The sequence below is a fragment of the Macaca thibetana genome, chromosome 3 (genome assembly GCF_024542745.1).
Source record: "Macaca thibetana thibetana isolate TM-01 chromosome 3, ASM2454274v1, whole genome shotgun sequence".
Classification (NCBI taxonomy): domain Eukaryota; kingdom Metazoa; phylum Chordata; class Mammalia; order Primates; family Cercopithecidae; genus Macaca; species Macaca thibetana.
In genome coordinates, this window is record NC_065580.1 from 170579993 (window position 1) to 170603950 (window position 23958).

At 37.2% G+C, this 23958-nt stretch overlaps 2 protein-coding genes and 1 long non-coding RNA gene across 6 annotated transcripts in view; 2 read left to right on the plus strand and 1 right to left on the minus strand.

The window, feature by feature from the left end:
- Window positions 1-18257, plus strand: part of CYYR1 (cysteine and tyrosine rich 1) — a 105746-nt gene extending 87489 nt beyond the window's left edge. For 2 of the 4 annotated variants that reach the window (XM_050784773.1, XM_050784775.1), the window contains 2 exons: window positions 4035-4192; window positions 15837-18257. In XM_050784773.1, coding sequence (XP_050640730.1) covers window positions 4035-4192; window positions 15837-15970 — 292 coding nt within the window. In that variant the 3' untranslated portion in view covers window positions 15971-18257. The remainder of the gene's footprint in view (window positions 1-4034; window positions 4193-15836) is intronic. The other 2 variants (XM_050784774.1, XM_050784776.1) reach the window with 1 other exon arrangement.
- Window positions 1-23958, plus strand: part of ATP5PF (ATP synthase peripheral stalk subunit F6) — a 985871-nt gene that overhangs the window by 226979 nt on the left and 734934 nt on the right. The window lies entirely within an intron of this gene.
- Window positions 12759-15840, minus strand: LOC126950768 (uncharacterized). The gene is made up of 2 exons (XR_007724283.1): window positions 13823-15840; window positions 12759-13718 (listed from the first exon to the last, which is right to left on the minus strand). It is a non-coding gene; the product is annotated as an uncharacterized LOC126950768 (long non-coding RNA).

A 23958-nucleotide genomic window follows, 5' to 3' on the forward strand; every position in this document is an offset into this window, starting at 1 on the left:
TTAAACTACTATACTCTGCTATTATTTAATTACTAATAGCAACACATCCAAATATGTCTCACATTCTGCCATCTTAATAACAAAGTAAAAATTCCTATAGAAGTATTTTAAAGAAGTTTATTGATACTCCTAATGGCATTGTATTTTTGTATGTGAGTGGGGAAAAGTGTTAGAGAGAAAAATATCCTCTGGAAAGTATAAATACAGCTTCACAATCCCTTATGTGCACTTTCACTTTTCAGAGTTTTCTGAGGATTTCAGAATTGCAGATGAAGGTCAGTTGGTGGCCAGACTTGACCTGAACAAACCTGGGGCTTTTGTCTAGTCCCCATATAATCTAACAGCGTTAATATTCCCACCTTCACTGTAGGAATGTAAACGTTCTCAAGATGCTGTCCTAGCTGACCCTGGGTATATTTTACGATGTGTAGTGTACGTATTTTCTTTACAAAATCTGAACATTTCTGACTGTGAGACAGATCTGGCCCCAATGGTTTGGGGTAAGAAATTATGGCCAGTCCCAGAAAAGTATAGGATCGATGTTCAGGTACCACTGAGAATAAGGACCTATTTGTCCAACAGGTAAGTCCAGGAGCACAAGACTCATGACAAGAAATTCGGGAGGAGAGTCAAATGAGCACCAAACTGACGTTCACTTTATAAGTGAGGAAACTGAGGCGCAGAAAGGTTGAGCAACATGCCCAAGGTTCCCCAGCTATAGTTGGTACCTAGGTGATCTGCCTTTAGAGATCATGCTTTTACACCACAAAGAATGGTTTGTGAAGACTTAAACCTGTAAGCCTCCACAGTGTAACCCAAAAGACAGCAGTCAAAGTGGAGCCAGAGACTGGGTCTCTGAGATGAAAGCATAAGGATTTCATAAAAGTTCTTATCCTTACAAGTAAAACTCCAAGCTCTGGGATACCGGCAGTGAGGCTGATGCTCCCCAAGTATGAAATTGGAGAATCCTTTCATGGAGAAAAATGAATAGCCCCAAGGAAAAGATCTATGGGGACTGATCTCAGTTTGTCCTGTTCCTTGGAGCTCACCTGTCAAATTCTGGCTTGCACACTAAACTTCCAAGTAGCTACTTCAAGCATTTTTTTTTTAATAGGAGAGAATTCAAGGATCACCAGACATTTGAAGAAAACATCAAACGTGAATGAGATCAAATGAACAATCAATAAAAAAGAACCTAGACAGGATGAGGAAATACAAACAGTGGAGAAAGTATCAAAGAACATATCATTGTGCTTTCAAAGATTAAGACACTGAATGAATGGAAGAAACACAGGCAATGAAAACAGGGAGGGGAGTGCAATAGAGGATGAGATAAAGCACCCGAAAATTAAAAATAAGATAACTGTAATTTAAAGCTCAGTAGAACTTTGGAAGATAAAGTCAATTCTCCAGAAAGTAGTTTTTTAAAAAGGATTTTAAAAAACAGTTAGAGAATCAATCAAGAAAGTTCAGAAGCTTATTTCAGAATGGGTTTCCAGAAAGAAGAACACAGAAAATAGTGAAGAAAAAATTAACATTGTATGGAAGAGTTTCAAGAAGTGAAGGACATGAGCCTCTGAACATAAAGAATCAAAAGGACCTGGCAAAATATATATATTTTAAATCCAGGCACATTATGAAATTTTAGAATGCCAAGAGTAAAAAGAAAATGCTAAGAACTTCCAGAAAGACAGAAAAGGAAAAAACAGTATCACACAAAGAAAAGTAACTATAATGCCATGGGACTTCTTTACAGCCGCTCCAAATTCTAGAAGACAATGAGCAATGCCCTCATATTTCTAAGAAATAATGTCTTTCAGTTTAGAATTTCATACATAGATAAATTATCAGTCACGTGAGAGTGAAGCATTGAGTCATTTTCAGGCATTCGAAGACTTGAAAAATCTACTTTCCTTTGAGTCCATTTTTAAGAAGCCATTCAGGAATGTGCTTCAACAAACAATGCAGTTCACCAAGAATTAGCAAGAATTGGGTCCAGAAACTAAATGTGAGGACCACCAAACAGGGATCAAGGGGAACAGTTCCAGGTTCAGAACAACCAGTCAGTAGTCTTAGTTGTTGTAAGAAGGAAATCGTCATGGGAACAGAACAGAACTGATAAGCTATTTTACTGTGTTTGAGTAAGGAAAAGCTACTGATAATGTGGGAAAGATTTCTAGGAATTTTTGCAAGGAGCGGATATCAATATGTATGTGGAAAAATTAAAATTCATGGAAATTGTTTAAAAATTATAAGTTGTAAAAGAAATGCAATAATAATTTGTAAAAGGTAACCAGGATTCATTGCTTGGCTCAACAGATAGCAAAGTTATGGTAATGTAAATACTGAAGACTGATTTAACCAGCGATAAAGCTTGTCTGAGAGATCTACATTCCCAAATACTGTAAGAAGTAAAAACAAAAAAATTAAAGAATGTAATAATAATATTGAGAAATAGGAGAAAGGGCATTAGAAAAAATAACTGAAAGGGTTGAAGTGGTTGCTTTTGGTGAATATGCAAATGAGAAAGTGAATATTTTTATTTTTCCATATTTACAAGATGATCACTATAGGTAATAAAAAACTTGATACATAGAAATACAGTTTTACCTCATGGCAATTATTCTGTTATTACTGGTAGCATCCTGTTAATACTTGCTTTTCCATTCAATACTAATTACTAGCATTCAACACTAGTAAGTATTGAAAATACTAATTAATTGAATTAGTATTCAATTAATACTAATTCATTCCCAGAGGAAAATAAAGCATTCTACCATAAAGACACATGCATGTGAATGTTCATTGCAGCACTGTTCACAATAGCAAAGACGTGCAATCAACCTAAATGCCCATCAGCGACAAACTGGAAAAAGAAAATGTAGTACGTATGCACCGTGGAATATTATGCAGCCATAAAAAAAGAACAAGATCATGTCTTTTGCAGGCACATGGATGGAGCTGGAAGCTAACACTAATTAATTGAATGAATATGAATTACTAGCAATAGTAATAGCATCACTATTAAGTTAACCATGTATCATAAACATTTCACTTCAATCCATGTGGATCTCTTGACCTTTTTAATCAATATGTAAGATTCATTTTCTGATGATTTTTTTTCTGTCAGTCCTCTTTTTACGGACATTAGGATGTTTCTTCTATTTTACTATTAGCCACAACACTGTGATGAACATCCTTGTTATAATATTTATGCTCATATGCTGTATTTCCTTAGGGAGCATTGCTAAAAATGATGCTTCTTGGTCAAAATTTATATTTTGATAAAGATTCCCCCATTGCTTTTCAAAATAATGGAAAAATGTAGATACCTACAAATTATATTCCCCACAAACAATCATAATGTTGACTCTTTTATGCTGTTCGGCTTTTTTTCTATTTATGGTTTTGTTGCATGAGCTAAAACTTTCTAGGGGAAAGAAACCATTAACATTAGTAGAAATTGAAGTTTTATTTACATTCTTCCTGAATTTAATGGGATACTTGTTTGTCATAATGTTCTCTGGGTAGTTTAAAAATATAAAGTTTGGTTTGATTTTCTTTTATTAAGAAACAAATATTCTTGTTCTATGAAGAGTGTTAATCAGGAATGAGTGTTAAATTTCCCTTAATTTTCTGACATCTACCAAGTTGTTTTCATTAAACACATGCATGCTATGCCCAATAGATAAATTATTTACTGTTTAGATACACAGCAGATGGTTTTTAAAATTGTTACTTTGGAGAGCATATCTAATGAATTGTGCTTTGTATCAAACCATGAATTTTAAGAACCAGAATCTGAATGGTGAGTTGGTCAACTGTGCTAGAAGAGGATTTTTATAACTTTTTCATATCTATTGAAATACTGACTATTTGCTTTACCAATTCAGGGAACTTCTGGGTTAAAAAAATATATATATCCTTAAGAACATTTGTAAGGAAACACTTGTTCTATAATCATGGAGCGGTACTAGAAAGTCCAAAGAATGCTTACAAGCCTTTCGAGTAAATGTACTTGTTTTTCTTTTTAGGGGCACTGCAATTGCGGGCATTGTTTTTGGAATAGTATTCATCATGGGGGTCATTGCTGGGATTGCCATATGCATCTGCATGTGCATGAAGAACCACAGGGCGACCCGCGTGGGCATCCTCAGGACAACTCACGTCAATACCGTCTCCTCCTATCCTGGTGAGCTAAACTGTTGACTCTTGAAGGTTCAGATTTGTTAGTTATCCTCTGCTCCTCACAGAGAGAAGGAAACATTCTAGCATTCTAGATGGTCACTAAAACACCTCCAATTTCATAGAGTATTTCTAGGTACATATAGATTGAAGTTCTAGCTGAATCAAGATTATTTAGATCCAAGTAATACAATCCATTTCTTTTTTGAAGATATTCATATTTTCAATGTTTGTTTCATTGACTACAGTTGCCAGTCAGCCAAAATTAAGATAAATAGGCAATTCACACCCACTGTGTCTACCTGCTGTGAGTACTGACAAGTAATTATAAAGTATAATGTATGTCTCAATAAACTGGCATCTGATGCAATAGATACATATGTCTTGAGAAAAAGTATTGAAGAAAATTTTCATATTACGTCAAGAGAACAACTCTAAACATGATATTGAAATTCTCAACAGGCCAGGCACAGTGGCTCACACCTGTAATCCCAGCACTTTGGTAGGCCAAGGTGGCTGGATCACTTCAGGCAAGGGTTCGTGACTAGCCTGGCCAACTTGGAGAAACTCAGTCTCTACTAAAACTACAAAAGAAAAAAAAAGTTCAACAAAGAGCACGGGTAATATATTAATAATTTGACAAATATTTACTGAGAATGTGCTAGAAGTTCCATATATAAAAATATATTGAGTACATGTGACTTCATAAACAAAATATTGCATTTTGCATTAAAGGATTTCAATAATGCTTGCTAAGTCAATCTGTGCATGTACAATTTGACATATAAAAGGCAGGCAAGTTCTAAATTTAACACACCCTGAGGAAGTTAATTTCCCATCCACACTCATGTCTTTTCTTTCTCTGTCTCTACAGGAAAAGAACAGAGTACCTTCTACATGTAACTGTGCTTTGTATTTGTATTAATTTCCTGTACTGTCCTTCCTCTGTCAACTTTTTTTTCCTCTATCATCTTCAACTTGAGGGAGCAAATTTCAGATCAATATGAGTATGATAATTCCTCTTGTTCCTCTTTTGTCAGTTCTTGTTCTATGATATTTCACACTGGAGTACCTGATGGCTCAGTCTTGTCATTTCTTCCATACTATATCGACACTTACCTCTTTGCTTGTATTGAGTATTACAACCTCAGGGTAGTAAGTGCCATTTATATGCTAATGCCTCCCAAAGTTATGTATCTCCAGTCCAAACCAAGTCATTTTATCCCAGTGCCTATTGAACATCTCCATTTGAGTGTCTCATAAATATCCCAAATTTGACATGTCTAAACTTGGATTTCTGATCCAAGTTTTGGATTTCCCCCCAAATCCCTCTCCACTCACAGCCTTTACCATTTCACTTGATGGCATCTCTATCCTTCTAGTTGCTCAGACCAGAAATCATGCACTCTACCAGGAAAACTTCTTGGCTCTACCTTCAAAATATAGTATTTTGACGACTTCTCACAGTGAGAAGTAGATGTTGTTACTCCCCTAGTTGGAGAACTTCCTCAGCTCTCACTTCCTTTACTCTAATAACATCCTGGCTGCTCTCCCAGCATCCGCCCTTTGCCCCCTGGGGTCTATTCTCAACCCAGTAGCCGGAGTGAACCTTTTAAAGTAGATGTCAGATCGTATTACTCCTGTGCTCAAAATCTTCCAGTGGTTCCCCATTTCCCGCAGAGGAGGCACTAAAGCATGTGGTTCTTCATTTTATCCAACGTAAAAGGCAGATTCTTTACTGAAGCCTTCAAGGTACTGCATGAATTGGTTGCTCTTTTTATTTCCCAGGCCTCCTTTTTTTCTACTGTCTCCCTGGCTACTCTGCCTCCAGCCGCATTTTTTCCCTTGCTGTTCCATGAACTCACAAGGCCACACTCCCACCATAGGGCTTTGCCTAGAATACTGATTCCCTCACTTCTTTGAAGTCTTTAATCAAAGGTCACCTCCTGAATGAAGTCTGCCCTGATCACCTTATTTAGGATTGTAATGCATCCCTCCTGACAGCATCCCAATTCTCTTTGTGCTGCTCTGCTTTTTATTCAGAGTGCTTTTAATCTTCTAAGATATTGTATAGTTTAGCTAATCATTATGTTGACTGTTTATCATTCATCTCCTCTTCCTAGAATATGAACTCCATGAGGCAGAGATCTTGGTCTATTTTGTTCAACACTCTATTCCAAGCATGTAAGACCAGGCCTGGCACATAATGGGCACTCAGCTGAATGAATGACGAACACAACTTATGAAAAGACCTGATTTAATCATATATCAATATCCTAGGGAAGTGACTTTAAGTTTCACCCTGGAATGTACTCACTACAAAAGCAACATGCAATTTCAAGTATTCCCAACTTGCAAGAATATTGATAGGGTTACTATAAAGATGTTGGAATATAAGGGAAAAAATAGCTGGAATTATTTTTATTATTATTTATACCTGTCAGTTTTTTCCCTTGGTCTACCCATAACCCAAGAGAAAAACAAAAGAAAGTCAAGCAAAGACATCAATTGTAGAGAAGGTACAAAGAATTGCTTTGCAGATAACGTTCTAGATACTCATTAGCTTGATCAAAAAAGTTTAATTGAAAGTAATGTTTAAATATTTTTATAAAATGTTTAATATTTTATTTTACCTTTCTGTAAGTTCAAATTTTGAATAAAGTTAGAAGATACTAAATGTCACTATAGTAATGTAAGGTCACATGTTTTCTTGGGTTTGAAATTTCACTTAGCAGATGGAAACATGTTTTTTAAACTTTATAGTAGCATCATATATACTTTCAGATCACAGGAATATGTTGCATTTTTATTAAATGCATTCTTCTCAGAACTGAATAATGGAAGAAACATAATGAACCTCATGCTGAAAACATTTTTATAGCCAAAAAGACTAGGTCTTCGAAACATAATGTGCATGATTACATCTCATCTCCTTCTCAAAGTCGCTAATTAAGCTTTTGCTTAAAGGTTTAGGAAGCAACACATAATAGTATTGAATATTTTTCAAGTCTTTTATCTATGGAAACACAAAATGCTTTTACCCACACTAATTAATTAACCCTACGATAATTGAGATAACAACCCAACTTATTGTATAGTCCTACAGCCCACAGGTCAGATAAATGCAGACAGCATAATTTAGCAAAGGTGAAAGTGTACAGTGGGGAGCCCTAAAGTGAACATTATTACTCTACACGAGGTGAAAACAGTGGCATTCAGCTGTCATCCCTGACCCTATGTTGGACAGTGACCTTCCAAAAGTTTTTCATTCTTGCCATATTGGGTAGAATGAACAGATGTCCTCTTTAATTGCAATTATTTTTTAAATTGTCCACATGAAGATAAGAATTTTCAAGTTTTCCATTTCAACTACTTTTCAGAACTTCAGTATAAACAAAGGAAAGTGATCATATTAACCCTTGTCTTACAGCAGGTTTGCGATCTACACATCTGAAAGAAAATGATACAGTAAAACTGTAACAAAAGGCTTGGCAAAGATATAAAAGTCAAATGCTAACAAAAGGAAAGCAAGAGATTCAGTGCCATCAAGAAAATTGAGATTTGAGGTATATTATTGAGTCCTCTGAAGATGATAGATGATAGATATAGGTAGGTAGATAGATGATTGATTGATTGATTGATTGATAGACAGACCGACAGACAGATAGATAGACAGACAGATAGATAGATAGACAGATAGGATAGGCAAACAATTGGAGAGGGGAATGGGGGCTCTTCCTAACAGAAGAATGTCAAAGAATAAATGTAGAAGGGAGTTATAGAATTGAAAAAAAATTATTTTAAAACCATCATAAAGAAAGAGTTAGTCAAAAATCATCAACAGATGCTAAATCTAGAAGAGAATGTGCTGAGGAGGATATTTGCAGGTCTTAAAGTGTCCACCAGATTTCTTGTCAGTTATCAGGTGAAAAATAGTAACTTTACAGTTACTAAAGGACAGATAAAGATCATGCACCTTTGAGTGTGTTACTCTGAGGACAACACAATTTCATGTACGTAGGTTCCACCTGGAAGATCACAGCCTAAATCTCAGCATGACAAAGTATCTGAGAAACCCAAGTTGAGGAACATTCAATAAAACAACTGGCCTATAGTCTTCCAAGTCTCTTGGAAATACTTCATTAAGAAATAAATATCCCATTTGCATCACTGATTTCACACATGACAGAAACCTTATTAGTATGTGCAATGACATGAGAAGAAGTTTGAGTACTCATCAAACCTTTTTAGAGATCACAAGTTCATGTTCATACTAAAGAAAATGTCTGTGTTTGTACTGAATACTGAAAACAACCTTCATCTGATGTGTAACTTCTTTACACATCAAAAATGCATACTGGAAAGATTCTCTATAATAATATTGTGACTATGAAAAATGGCTTCACCTTGAAGACACTGGAATGAAACAAAATGGATACATTAATGTGGTCAAGTCTTTGCCCAGGCAAACGTTTTTAGTACAAATCAGAGAATTCAAACATGAACTGAGAAAACCTTCTTTGATGTCATATTAACTACGGCTACAGAATTAATGCTGCAGACAAAATGTATGAGTATATTATATGATGAAGTAGAACTAGCAAGTACAAAATTTTGCTATAAAATGGTTAGAGAAGACTGAGATGGACATTAAGTCAAGAGGGTTTCTTTGTTTTGTTTTGTTTTTTGTTTGTTTGTTTCTTATTGAGAAATCCAGATGGTAGTGACTTGTATTTTGCAAGTACACTGATGGTAAAGATAAAGGAGGAAACTCATGAATACAGAAGATAGAAGGGATTGTTGAAAATCAGCATCCTTAAGTGTGAGGAAGAAAGGCATTCATTACACAAGTAGAGGGGCTAGCCTTTGATGGGATCAGAGACACTTTATTACGTACAGCATATGTAAGGCAGTAAGTACATAAACACAGTTTCAATGAGTTGTAGATTTGGTGGTCAAAGGATGTTCTCTTTTGCTCGTGCCAATTTTCTCAGTGAAATAAGAAGCAAGTCTTCTGCTGAGAGTGGAGAAAACTGAGGAGGTATTTGAGGTTAAGAAGAAAAAAAAAGCCTGAAATGGGAATCTCAGAAAATGAAGAGTATAAGATGCCCAAAGAAATGTATAGCTTCCAAGCAAGGGCAAAGGCCACAACACTTATGAAAATGGTCATTTACTCAAAGTGAAATCATTCAGCATGATTGTGCATTTTTCTCTAGTCACATTAAGCTCCTAGCTATTGATCCAGGATAATCAAAGTGTTGGGTTTAATAAGGGTTGGGGTTCTTCCAGGCAATGGAGAAAGAGATAAGAACATTGACAATAGGTGCAAAAGAGTAATTTTAGTGATGGCCCATAAATCAGTGCTGAATAACAAAGGACACCATGACAGGAAAGAGGTGACATCAGTTTGAATTCCTTTAAAATTGCCATTAGTAAATTGGAAATGCAGGTGAGGTCCAAGATGCGGTGGAATGAGTATTCTAGAAAGATACTAAAGGGTGGTGGTCAGATTTATTAATTAACATTTACGAAATAGCACTGTTATTGCCAACAACAAGGGTGAAGAGATTTTGAAGGAAAAATAGTCAAGGGACTTGAGAGGCAGGGCTAGGTGGATGTTGAAGTCACAAGAATGATAAGAGAAGTTGTGGAGGAAAGAGAGACCATGGGCCAGATGTTAAGTCTTCTGTGAATGAAGGTTTGGGGTAGGGCAGACCACAGACACTGATAACAAGAAGTAGTATAAGATTGCCCCAGCTACTACTGAGGCTAAGGCAGGAAGATCTCAAGTTTGATCCTGGCTTGGGCAAAATAGCAAGGCACCTACTGCATCCAAAAAAAAAAAGGCATGGTATATGCTTCTCTTTTCATGGAATATGTACTACAAAAAAACACATGACAGACTGGGCATGGTGGATCACGCCTGTAATCCCAGCACTTTGGGAGGCCGAGCTGGGTGGATCGTGAGATCAGGAGTTCGAGACCAGCCTGACCAACATGGTGAAACCCCATCTCTACTAAAAACACAAAAATTAGCCAGGCATGGTGGCAGGTGCCTGTAGTCCCAGCTACTTGGGAGGCTGAGGCAGGAAAATCACTTGAACCAGGGAGGCAGAGGTTGCAGTGAGCCAAGATCACGCCATTGCACTCCAGCCTGGGCAACAGAGCGAGACTCCATCAAAAACAAACAAACAAACAAACAAACAAACAAAAAACATGGCTTATATGCTACAAAATGTTTTAAAGAGTAAGAATAAATAATAGTTTGAAAAGTGGCTATGAAGATTATGAAGAGCCTGAGCACCTCCTGGCCCTATAGGTGGTAGGATGTGGGAGAAAAAGAATAGCTCTGCTTTTGTAGTGCTGCTGAGGAAGCCATCGTCTCCTGGAAAATCAGATTTTAATTAGAGTAAAAAGGTGATGTGAATGTTCCTTTCCACTTCCTGAGTTAACCGTCTCATGCATCTTCTTTCATCTCAAAACTCAAAAATCCCCTCAGCCTTCTCACTCTCAGTAGATTATTTCTCAGCAAATCTAATTTCTCAAGAAAACAGACAGGGTCAGAAGAGAACTCTCATTCTGAAAGCCAGAGTTGCACAGTGGAGACAGTAAAAGAGGGTGAGGTGACAGATTGTGCTCCACTGAGCACAGTGAAGCGGGTGGGGAACGTCTGGAAAAGTAATAAATCAATGTGCAAAGCCTTCCAGAATTAAAGGTCTGCAATAAGGAAACCTGTCTTTCTCATGATGACAGAGGGATGTGAGGCTTGATGGAATTTGTCTTGATGCTATCTGAGTGGAAGGGGAACAATAGGTTATACTATATCTTTGCATACTAGGCCATTGTAGAGGATAAATGGGCAGTATTGAGTTTATGTGGCTGGGGATGGGGGTAATGGAGGTCTTGCCAGGAGCTGTGTGGGCCTTTATTTAAACCCTCTGTTCTGGGTGGGGTTAGGAAAGTGTTGAGTAGTGGGCTTTGGGGGAGAGTAGATGAGAAGGTTTATAATAAGAAATTGTCTTTAAATATAAGGCATGAGATTCAGCAGTTCTACCAGGTATTAAAACTATTTAAAATCAGTAATAATTGAACTGAGGTGTGTCTGGTACAAAAAGATATACCTTGGTCATTGGAACAGAATAGGTAGTTTAGAATTATATATTCTCTAAAGGAGACATAGCCAAAGGATGTAAAATGTGAGGATTATTTAATAAGTCACATTTAGATAATCTGGCTTGACCAAAATTTAAATCTTAGAAAACATAAACTTTGATGCAAAAATATGCCACATAAAATAAAAGATGTAGAGAAGCATTAAATATATAAATTTAAATAGGTAAACTCAGAAACAGGATAGTTATGTATCAACTATCTGAAAAAGAAGACTAATTTTTAAACTTGGAAACAACGCAGAAGAGATGTTTTAAATGAATAACCATATGTTTTGTTATGCCTAGGTTTCAAACTTCAGAATGTCAGTAAGGTAAAAATTATAGAATAAACCATTTTGACGAAGGGTTTTTATTAAAAGACATATACTTTTGTGTACTTTTTAATATCTTACTTATATCTTCACTGAAATTAAGATCATCATTTAGAAACTATCACCAGTCCAGAACAACAGCACAAAATTCATTCAATATGAGTAATAAACAGTGGACAAGATGTAAAACAGTGTCAGACCTAGCTATTAGCAAAGAAATTATCAAGTAAAATAAAGACCTAAATTTTTCACTGAATTTACTAAAATATTAAATGATAATGTACTTGTATACCCTTACAAGTTGAAACAATTCTTTTTGAAAGTAGTTTTATAATGTGTTCTCAGCAATAAAATGTATGTGTTATTTAAGCCAGCTAATTAATTTCTGGAATTTTATTCTTAAAAAAAATCAAAATAATAAAAAAGTCTATGTGTAAGGAGATATTCATCACTACATTAATTATAATAAAAAATTAACCTCAAAATAGTGAATGGTGGATGGAATAACTTCTAAGGCAGCCATTAATAAAGCTTATGAAGAATATGCAGCAGAATGAAAAGACTTACGTTATAATACAAAGTATATATATAATATATATTATATATAATATATAATAAAAAGTATAGACCATGCTCTGTGACTGCAAGGATGCAACTACACACAAATGACTAAGAGACAGTATACAAAGATATTATTTGTTAAATTGGGGTGACAAAATTATGGATGATTTTCTTCTGCTTCCAAATTTTCTGAAATAATCGTGAAGCATTTGGGTAACACCATGCATCTTCCCATCACATTAGCTTTAGAAATATTGGACTGAGTGGATAGAAAACATTATATTTCTTCTCCGAATTCCATGGCATTGCTAAATGTTTTAAATACTGCAGACAGCTGTATCAGACATTGAGGATAAATGGCCTATTTAACCTACTTAAATAGGAGATTAGAATATTGGTTATGAAAGGATTTCAAAAGCACCATATCTCCAGCTGCATCCATATAACTTGTAAGTATGATTTGAGCTGTAAAAAAAGAACAAAACCTCTTAGGATTAATCAGGAATTCTAAAATTGATACTTTGAAAAGTTTACTTCCAGTGAAACTTTATTATGTGCAAGAACGAATGATAATACAGCCAACAGTTATACAAACATTATTTCAAACGTCTTCCAGTGGCTATTAGAAAAGATGTGCCATGTTTATTTCTTGGTGGGTAGTCCTCAAAATACCACTTTTTAATATTATATCAGAACTTTATCGAAGTTCAAAGATTATATGAATGAAAGACCACTGTCCTATCTTAGATTTTCATGTTCAACATGCAGCTGCATAAACCATAGGGATTCTTGCTGAAATGTCCTCCAGCAGTTTTTATGCAGATGGCAGAATATAAACGCTTTGTTAGAGATGCATAAACACATGCCATGGCTTCATGACAGAGAATGATGTAGAGTCAATCTGCAGAATCAGTTGGTGTGTGCTCCTCAAGCGGGAGGCAGGGAAAAGCTTTGGCAGAAAAGCAGCATAGAACCACATGCTTATATGAAACAGTTCGAAGGGTTTCCTGCTGCAACTTCCTATTTTCCATGGAGGCTGCAGTGTTTCATTCTTGGCTTGGATGAAGTTTATTATAAATCTCTTTGTCTCAGTGCTCCTAGATATAATGAAGTTGAGGAGTGGGTATAATGCAGAGGGAATGTGTATTTAGACTCCACAGGACTTACTCCATTTTGTTGCAGGAAGCAGAGTTTGGAGTAGCCCAGCCTCCAAGGGTCTGAGGGCGCATTGAGGAAACTGTATGTATGCATCCTTGCTGATTTATTTACAGAGCTGTGTTCTCGGCCGAACACCCTCAGCCTGCCCAGCCCACTAGAGACTTGCAAGACTTTTGCTCCACAAAGGAGTGCTCAGGGGACATCCCACTCAGTTCTGTGGTTCCGTCTTCCTCTTCTCTTCAATGGCTCAATTCTGCTTCCTCACATCCTCCAAGTACAGGGCAATCAGTAAGCGGTTCAAATCATCAAGCTCTTGGTAAAGATAGGCAAGCTAAAAAGATCCAGAAGAAAATTGTATTAGTCCATTCTCACGCTGCTATAAAGACATACCTGAGTCTGGGTAATTTATGGAGAAAAGAGGTTTAACTGACTCACAGTACCACTGGCTGTACAGGAAGCATGGCTGGCGAGTCCTCAGGAAATTTGTAATCATGGCAGAAGGTGAAGGGGAAGCAAGCACATCTTCACGTGGCCAGGAGAAGAGAGAAAGAAGGGGGAAGTGCTACACACTTTGAAACAACTGGATCTTGTAAAAACTCACTCACTATCCTGAGAACAGCAAGGGGGAAATCCACCCCCCTGATCCAATCACCTCCCACCAAGTCCTTCCCCCAACACTGGGAATTACAATTTGACATGACGTTTGGGTGGGGACACAGAGCCAAACCATATCAAAAACATAGTTTTTGTCAGCATATCGGTGGAAGCGCTATGTATATCTATGTCTGTTTATCAGAACACTGTCAAATTCTTATTGGAAAGAGTACAAATTAAGGTTCATGCAAAAGCAATTGCAGTTTTTGCAATTACTTTGATGGCAAAAACTGCAATTACTTTCGCATCAACCTAAGAGAAGACATTTAGAAAAGTTTGTTGAAATGTTGTCTGTTCTTTTCTGCCATTCTAGTATTAAAAGCTTGCCCACTTATTTGCATTATTATGACACTGGTCTTGTGATTTGGGTTACATTCACAGTAGGCAATTAAGGCATGTCCGTTTCCAAGCAGAATCAGGATCCTGAGGATGATTCAGCTACTGGCAATTCATCAGATTGGTTGCTGAGGGAGTTGCTCAGATGTTGCAAAATGATTCAGTTCTTGGAAGCACGGATAAATTTCAGCTCCAGGAGTACTTCTCTATCAACACTAGAGAAAGGAACTGAGACCACTACAAAATAGACATTTATGCATAGTCATAAAGTGTATTAAAAGGTAGAACAGAGGATACTAGAGGCTGAGAACGGTAGGAAAAAGGGATGGTTAGGGAGAAATTTGTTAAGGGATATAATATTACAGCTAGATAGGAAGAATAAGTTCCAGTGTTCTATACCACTGGATGACTATAATCAATAATAATATAGTTTCAAATGGGTAGAAGGAAGATGCTAAATGTTCCCAGCATAAAGAAATGATAACTGTTTGAGACGATGGGTATACCAGTTACCCTGATTTGATTATCATACATTATACATATCAAAACATCACTATATACCCCATGAATATGTACAATTATTATTTGTCGATTCAAAAAATAATTTAAAATTTAAAAACTTTTTAAAAACACTGACGTATGGTACAGTAAAAAGTTAATTTAAGAAAAATGTTCAAATAAGATGCAGAAAATTAAATTATTCATCTTTATTTCCTAACCTATTTGTTCTCCTTTTTTGTCTTCTTCTTCATATTTCTGTAATGGTTCCACCCCCCTCCAATTATAGGAGTCCTGTACTGGGTACCCAATACCTCAACCCCTTCTTTCATTTTCTCCCCTTTCTCCACACACCCAGTCATCACCTAAAGACTTGGCTGCTCAAGGACTGTTAGGATGCTTTTCCCCTCACTGTCATGAGTCCCTTATCATCCCTCACATATGCCATTACATTGTTGCAGCTTTTCTTTGATCTACCTCTGCCTCTGTCAACTGCTGAGTGGTCTTCCCAAAGCATATTCACTACCATGATCAAAGAATCTCTGATAACTACATGTTATACATTCTACATTGCATTCAGAGCCCACCATGGTGATACAACTAGACTCCTCATTGTCTTTTCCCATTCTCCCTTTCATGCACGTTTTGCTTGAGCTGAAGGGCTCTCCCGCTTCAGTGCTTTTGATCAACCTGAATTGTCCCTCAGCTTCTCTTTCTGCCCCTTCAGCATCATATTTTCAAGAAACTTTCTCTAAACAACCAATTCTTAACACTTTGACCCATGATACCACATTTTAGAGCACTTACCCTTTCATACATATGTGGTCTCGACCTAATAAAACTAAGATTTTTGCAGCCACAATTTATGTCCCTTCCCAAAGTGTCTAGCCCAGTGGCTTCAACACAGTAGAAATGCAAATACTTGCTAACTCCCTGATGTTCTCTTCCCCTTCTTTTTCAGCAGCACCACCTCCCTACGGTTACGACCATGAGATGGAATACTGTGCAGACTTGCCTCCTCCATACTCTGCCACCCCACAGGGCTCAGCACAGCGTTCTCCACCCCCTCCTTATCCTGGAAACCCAAGGAAATAATCTATCTCCCAGAATGGAACATGTGCCAATGGGTGATCTTGCCTGGAATAAAATGCATCTACTCAGAAACAGGCAGGAAAGAATTGCTCCAAGGAATACTTTTTGGGGTCAGATAATATGTCAGGTGGAATATCCCTGCTAGGAGATAAAGGGTTTCTACCCTGCTCAAAGCTGACCTCATCTGGAGTATTAATGTTTGGTTCTATGGAACCATATTTTAAGAGATCCGCTGATCCACCTAAGCACATTCAGAGAAGAGTAATGTAATTGACAAAATATCTGATAATCATGTTGTTTAAGACCAAGGTGAAGGAAGTTTCAGTATTGATCCTGGAAAAAAGAAGATCTAAGTAGGATGGGAGAATGATTTGGCCTACACAAGGAAGCAACTTTATTCTACGTAGCTTTAAAAGTCAGAACTAGAATTGTTCATTCTTTCATTCATCAATAAATGTATTTTAAATGCCTAATAGCTTACTATGTGCCTAGCACTATTTGAGGTCCTGGTGGAAGTTACAGGATGGGTGCTCTGGTTTTAGTACAAGAAAGAGCAACGACTAGATTGCTTTGTGAAGCTCTTGGTAGAGACATGCTCCAGAAGGGATAACAAAATCAAATAGTAGATGGGTTCATTAGGCCTCAGAAGTTCTGCTTGTGTTTTAGGTGGGTGTGAAGTGAATTTCTATGTGTTCAATAGTGAATACAACAGAAAGAGTTGGATCTTATTTATTTAATTACGGAGTTAAAACAAGACCAAAAAGACTCAACAACCACTTGAAGCCAAGAACTCTTCAATGCCAGCTACTACCACCTAAACATCATCTGACTGTATAGTAGATCAGAATAAAGGTTATTCCAACTGTGGGGAGAAAAAAAAATTGTATCACGTTCCACAGGTAGCAGACACATCACTTCTGAGTAAAAGATGAGAAATCAAATATTCCCACAGGATTTCAGGTCAGGGAGCAAAAATCTCAGAACTTGACCATGAAGATACACAATAGGCTTGCAAAAAGAAGGAAGAGTGGGAAATGAAGTTCAGATTCCCTTCTGTGGAAATCTTTGAAACTATTATTTTTATCTTTTTGTAAAATTTTGATAATCTATTCTCTTAAAAAAGTTAATAACAAAATTAAGATACTGACATCAAACTGTTGCCTTTTGCCAAAATGCAAATTTTATGAAGTGCCTACCTTTATATGTATAATAAATAATTCTAATGTGCTGTATTTTGCTGTGAGTGACCTTAACATTTTATATTTTTATATGAGTTGTTTCAGGTATTTATAAAAATTATATATTGAACATTGGAAATAGATGATTAGATTTTTATGTCATTTTGCAATTAAATCTAAAATGTTTAATCCAATGTCATCATCAAAATTCAGTGAAATCCCAAAAAGTGCCAAGAATTTTGCTGAATGAAAGAATCAAATGAAGCATTTCAAGGTTTAAGTTATAGTACCTATACTTGCAGATAAGAAGCTTACTACATCATTATTATAAGTAGTATGTACTATTTTCAAATACCTATATTAGAAAGATATTGATCTGACTGAAATATAATCTACCTGCCAGTAAGGTCCAAAAGCTGAATTTGTTTTGAATGACTTCCTTGATTTTTAAGCACTGATTATTTTCTTATACATGAGGATGCTAAGCATTCAGGAGTTTCAGCCTGTTCTAGCGAGGGGCTCCCTGACTTACATAAAGTTTTCAGCACAATTTTAATAGTACCTATGCTTTAATTTATTTTTCTTCTGCATGTGGTCAGACCCAATTACACTGCAGCTATGACTCTCAAAGTGCCAGGGTCCCTGTGACGATTCTGAGAATGCTGAATACAAATATACCATATATTCTTTCAGAAAAATGGAAAGGAAAGGCCAGCAGAAATAGAGTTTTATCATCTTCACCATCAATAAACATTTATTGCATACCTCCTACATTCTGCAGATTTTCCCCAAATAGAAGCCAGTTCAGTCCACACCATCTCTCTTCTTTGAGTTGTTTATGGCCTCCCATAAGACATTTTACAAACCCATAAGCCTACAATAGATGAGTATTTTTACTATTTGTATTAAGTGGCACAATAGCATAAATGCGCACATTACAAGTATAGACTGTTGGAGTTCACTGGTTGTTTTCATAGATGATGATGCTTGGGGAAAAATAGTATAGGATGTGAAAGCTTTGAATTATGGTTATTTAAAAACTAACATTTGCTGTGGCCAAAGTGTTTACAATAAGCAATAAAATGAAAGAACCTATTATAACGCAGAGTATATTTTCATTGTCTTGTGTCCATTTTGTTAACCCTCTATTCCTGCCGACTTTGCCTCATTCTTCTGTACGGGAAACACAGGGCTGGAGCCAGACAGACTTTATGTTGAATCCTGTCTCCTGCCTGTGTGATCTGAAGCAGGCTACTTCATCTCTGAGATTCAACTTTCTGCTCTGGAAAATGTCAATAATATTATCTCATCGCATTCTGCAAAAACTGGATGAATATATACAAAGTTCTAAGTATAGTGCCAGGCACATAGAAAGTGTCCAATAAATATCAGCCCAAAATAAATTAACAAAACAACAATACAATGAGAACAGCCTCTAGAACTATATTATCCAACACAACGGTCACCAGCTACATATGGTCATTTAAGTTTAAATTAATTGAAATGAAATTAAATGAAAAATTTACTTCATCTATCTCACTAACCCCATTGCAAATGCTGCATAGCCTCATGTGGCTAGGGGCTACCTACATTATTGGGTAGTGCTGCTCTAGAGAAATCTATGCAAAAACACAGTGAAATTGTAGGAAGTCATTGAAAAAGAGACCACTCCAATCACCTCCTCCAGGAGAAACTATGGACTTTGTCAGCTAATTGTGATGTCTTTCACTTATGTGTGTGGAGAGTCCACTCCCATGGAAGCAAGACCATAACTTGCATGAGAACCATGAGCAGCGAGAGGCTTATCTGGCCCTCTCCAGAGCCATGGGCAGGAAAGCTGTTGCAAGAGCTGAAGGGCTGATGATAGGAGAGAGACCTTAGACCTGACGTTAGAGCTGATGAAACAGAGCCGCAGCCTGTTCTCAGAGTCCAGTCAATTCTGCAGCTGCCTACCCAGCTTCAGAAGGCAAATTGCCACTACAGGAACATCTGGGGCTACCTACATCTTCCTAAGGTGTAGGCTACCCTTCTGTTTTTTCATAATCTTGTTCCCACAACCAAATGAAGGCAGCACTCATCATACATCCAGTCTACTTCCAACTTGTCCTTCTTTAACCAAACTCATTTTGTCAATTTTTGGTTGTAGGTGAGGAAGGGACTGGGACACATAAGACTATGTATGAAGCTCATCAAATAGTGGAGCTGTGGGTACTATTGTTTTAATTTTTCACTTAATTAAAATGACCTAACACCAGAATGCCAAAGTCATATGGTCACCTTGTCAATCACCATAGAGGCATCTAAAGACTACCATATTCTCAATCAAAACCTATCTGCAATGCATAGTTTTTGTTCTCTGATTTGGGGCCCAAGCTGCATGGGATATGGCTGAACTTGTACAAGGGCAAAACTCTTCGGGTGCAACTGTACTGTGTAGTATGGTTAGTTTAAACAGTGTCAGGACCTCCAGAAAAGGAAAGTGACATGATTAACTATAAAACGACCCACAGGTGATTCTGATTTCCAGCCTACTTAACCCCACTCAGGCCTCTAACAACCCTCTAATACAGAGGAGAGAACCAAGGCTTCAGAGTAAGGGAGACTTTGGTTCCTCACTCATCTCTGTCATCTTCTAACTACATGTTCAGAGCCAAATAACAACATTTCCATAAACTCAGTTTCATCCAAACTGTATGAATAACACCATCCTTGCCAGGTGGTTGCAATGATTATAAACAGTATATGTAGAACATCTGTCACAAAGATCCTACCTGGGTTGGTGACTCTGACAGATGCAACTGAATAGACAAATTCTCTTTTTTTTATGCCCCACTCCTAAGCCTTACCACTTCTATAAACAGGTGCGTTCATCATCCATTGCTGTGTGACAAATTAACTCAAAACTTAGTGGCTTGAAACATGTATTATCTCAGTTTCTATGGATCAGGAATCTGAGGGTGGCTTATCTGGGTCTTCTGACTCAGGGACTGTCACAGGCTGCCGTCATCTCAATGTACAACTAAGAAAGTATCTGCTTCCAAGCTCACTCCCACGCATGGTCACTGACAGGATTCAGTCCCTCCAAGCTTTGAGCTAGGGACTTCATTTTCTCACTAGCTATTGGCCAGAAACCACCCTCAATTCCTTGGCATATGGGCCTCTCCATAGGACAACTTTAAATATGTCAACTTGCTCCCCTAGAGCAAGCAATCAAACAAGAACCATGGAGTGGAAGAGAGTGCTAGGAAGACAGAAGCCACAGAATTTTGAAATCTAATATTGGAAGTGATATCCCATCACTTTTGCCATAATCCATTCTTTAGAACCAGGACACTAAGTTCATCTCACATAAAAGAGAAGGGAATTACACAAGGACATGGAAACCAAAAGGCAGAGAGCTTTGAGGGCCATCTTAGTAGTGGGTGTACCATAGCAAAGATATTTTATCTCCTTAAATTGATTATTTAGAGTTTAGGCAACATAGAAAATAATACCTTCCTTCTAATGAGAATGCACCAATTCAACAGCTGAAAGAATCCAAGGCCATGCTTGACTGTGATCAAATTGCTTTCATTGAACCGACAAGAGCAGAATGGAGCTGGCAACATTCAAGGGCTGCATTAACTAGATAAGTGCTACATTCCTAAGAAATATTGAAAAGATACACACAAGGCTTGTGTTTCTCATGAACTTCATTTATGAGCTACACTAAGGCCCATCGTATTAGGCAGGGAGTGAAGTACAGAACATACCACATACCTTTATGGACGAGTCTTAAAATAGTGCCAGTTCTAACCTTTGTTTCAACTCCATTCCAAGATATTTAGTCTTCATCAAGAAAATAATTCCAAGACAAGTTCCCAGATGAATGTTCAGTGGATCAAGTTGCTACCTAACCTAATCCTGAATGCCTTCCCTAAAAATAACATCCAATCCAAGGAAATATTTGGAACTGTGGGAAGATGTGTTAGGAATATTTGCCTTCTCTGGATGCATGAAGGAGAAATTGGTTTTTTAAAAATTTAGACTTTGATTTCTATTTCTGCTCTGCTCCCCTTTTACTTTTCTTTTCTTTTTTTCTTTCTTTCTTTTTTTTTTTTTAATGGAGTTTTGCTCTTGTTGGTCAGGCTGGAGTGCAATGCCATGATCTCAGCTCACTGCAACCTCCACCTCCCGGGTTCAAGCAATTCTCCTGCCCCAGGCTCCCGAGTAGCTGAGATTACAGGCGCGAGCCACCACACCCAGCTAATTTTTGTATTTTTAGTAGAGCCAGAGTTTCACCATCTTGGCCAGACTGGTCTCAAACTACTGACCCTCAGGTGATCCAACTGCCTTGGCCTCCCAAAGTGCTGGGATTACAGGCATGAGTCACCGTGCCCAGCCTCTGTTCTCCTTTTTCTAACCCAGTCATGAATAGCTTTTGAGTGTGTATCACCTGTCATTTATTTTTTAATTGTTGTTTGTTTTTTCTTTAGAGACAGGGTTTCATTCTGTCGCCCAGGCTAGAGTGCAGAGGAATGACATTGGCTCACTGCAGCCTCAACTCCTGGGCTCAAATGATCCTCCCACCTCAGTCTCCCCAGTAACTGGGAATACTGGTGCGTGCCATGAAACCTGGCGAATTTGTTTATTTTTTTGTAAAGACAGGGTCTTGCTATGTTGCTCAGACTGATCTCGAACTTTTGGCCTCAAGCAATCCTCCTGCCACGGCCTCCCAAAGTGCTGAAATTACAGGTGTAAGCCACCACACCTGGTCCGTACCTGCAATTTCTGAGCGTGAGGAAGAAGCAAGGGAATCATTTTCTGAATCTCGTTTGGTCATGGCTGATAAATGAATAAGATACCTTGCATTGTTTCCATACCCTGCAAGATGAATAATTTTTTCTGACTAAAATCTGAAGAGATCCAAGAGATCTGATTCCCCATTTTTGTACCTTATCAGTTAATGTCTTGATTATCACACATTTTGCATATCATCTTCCCTACTGACCTGAAAGGAACTTGAAAGCCATCCAAAGGGATAAAACATTCAGAGTTCAACTCCTGCTTTACCTGTGAAATGAATTTGGAGACCACCCTCTGTGTCCCTTGCCACCACCTGAAGGCACAGTGCTAATTCCCTTACCTCCTAGCCTGAGGATAGATAAACCCTCACTTATGCTGCGGAAACCCTCCTCATCTTTCCAGATCTAGGTAAAGAGCTGATATCTGGAGAAGAGGACTCTGGTAAATTTTTCAATCAGAATTAATCATTTCCCACCTCCAGCCATTTTGGTACCTAATCCAATATCCCTCTTGTAGCCTTGTAATAGATGTGTGTAAATGTCTGTCTCCTCCATTAGATTCTAAGCTCTTTGAGAGCCAAGACTGTCCCTTGGGTATTTGTAGTCCTCGGGGAGTACCTACATGATATTTGGGACATGGTAAAAATGATTGAATATATTAAGTAAGCAACTAATATTTGACATGAAGGAATATTAAAATAACTTTAAGAATGAGAGGAAGTGAGTTTATAGAGAGTAACATATTCTAACTGTAGTCCATAATCTAAGGTATGAGTCAGACAACTGAACAAAGGCTGTAGTTTCATAGTTTTTAATGGATGATACATGTCAGTACAGATAGAGTTAGATCGTGCCTTTAAGTGCAGTATTAACACATGCCCCTTCATGAGAAGAATGTGCTCATCTTGAATGACTCACTTAGTGGGAACAGGACAACATGTCAGTTTGGGAGAGGCACTTTCATAATTCTCAAAATTAAGCTTCTCATTTTTACATAAAAAGAATACCAACCAAATATCAGAAAATAATTGCTTCACGAATTGTATTTCCATAGAATAGATTCTAATGCAATTTAGACTTCAGAAGCAATGTCCAAAGGATACACTAAAGGTATTTTACTAAAATAAGATGCCATAGTTTTCACATTACCATTTCTCCAGGGTATGTTGAAAAACTACTGAATATTCTGAAAAGAAACAAAAACACTAAAATTGGCTGAAAATGGGTTATAAAATTGCATCCAGCTTTTGTGTTATTATTATTTAATATGTATGGAGAGAAATAGTGCATTTATCCATGTTCTGAAAAGCAGTAATACCACTGTAAAAACGTTGATTCTCAATGGAATAGTCCCTAGAAATGTGTTACCTTAAATAATAACAACAGTAAGTGTGTGTGTGTGTGCGTGCGCGTGCACCAAGCACTGTTCTAAGCAATTTACATTTAATTTACATTTAACCCTCTCAAACCCATGGCATAGGTATTCTTATTATCCCCATTTTGCAGCTTTGGATACTGTAAATATGTCAATTCATAATCTTTAGGCAAATTCTAGTGATAGGCATTGTGCTTTTATTATATTAAAACAATTCTGAAAAACAGGACATTTTTATGCGAACATAATTCTAACTTTTTCTTCCTCTAGGATGAACCTTGCCTAAGAGACTTCTTATTCTCTCATGCAAAGAAAATCTTGGTAGAACCACTCCCCGTGCTCAGTCCTTCAAATACTGAGAGTGAGCAGTTAAGCTCAGCCTGGGCTCCTGCCTTCCGTGTTACATGCAGAATACAATGATTTCAATGACTAACCCTTTTCTCCTAGTACAGCATAAGCAGCCATAAAGTAGTACTTACCTGAAACTATTGATTTTGCCAAACTCAAATGAATTAATAGAATAATTCTATCAAATAATTTAGATGAACTCATTATTTAATTTTTATGTGAATTGACCATCATATTGGCACAAGTTCTTTACAATATGTCAGCAGAAATAAAAATGAGGACCAGACATCACTTCATTATATAATG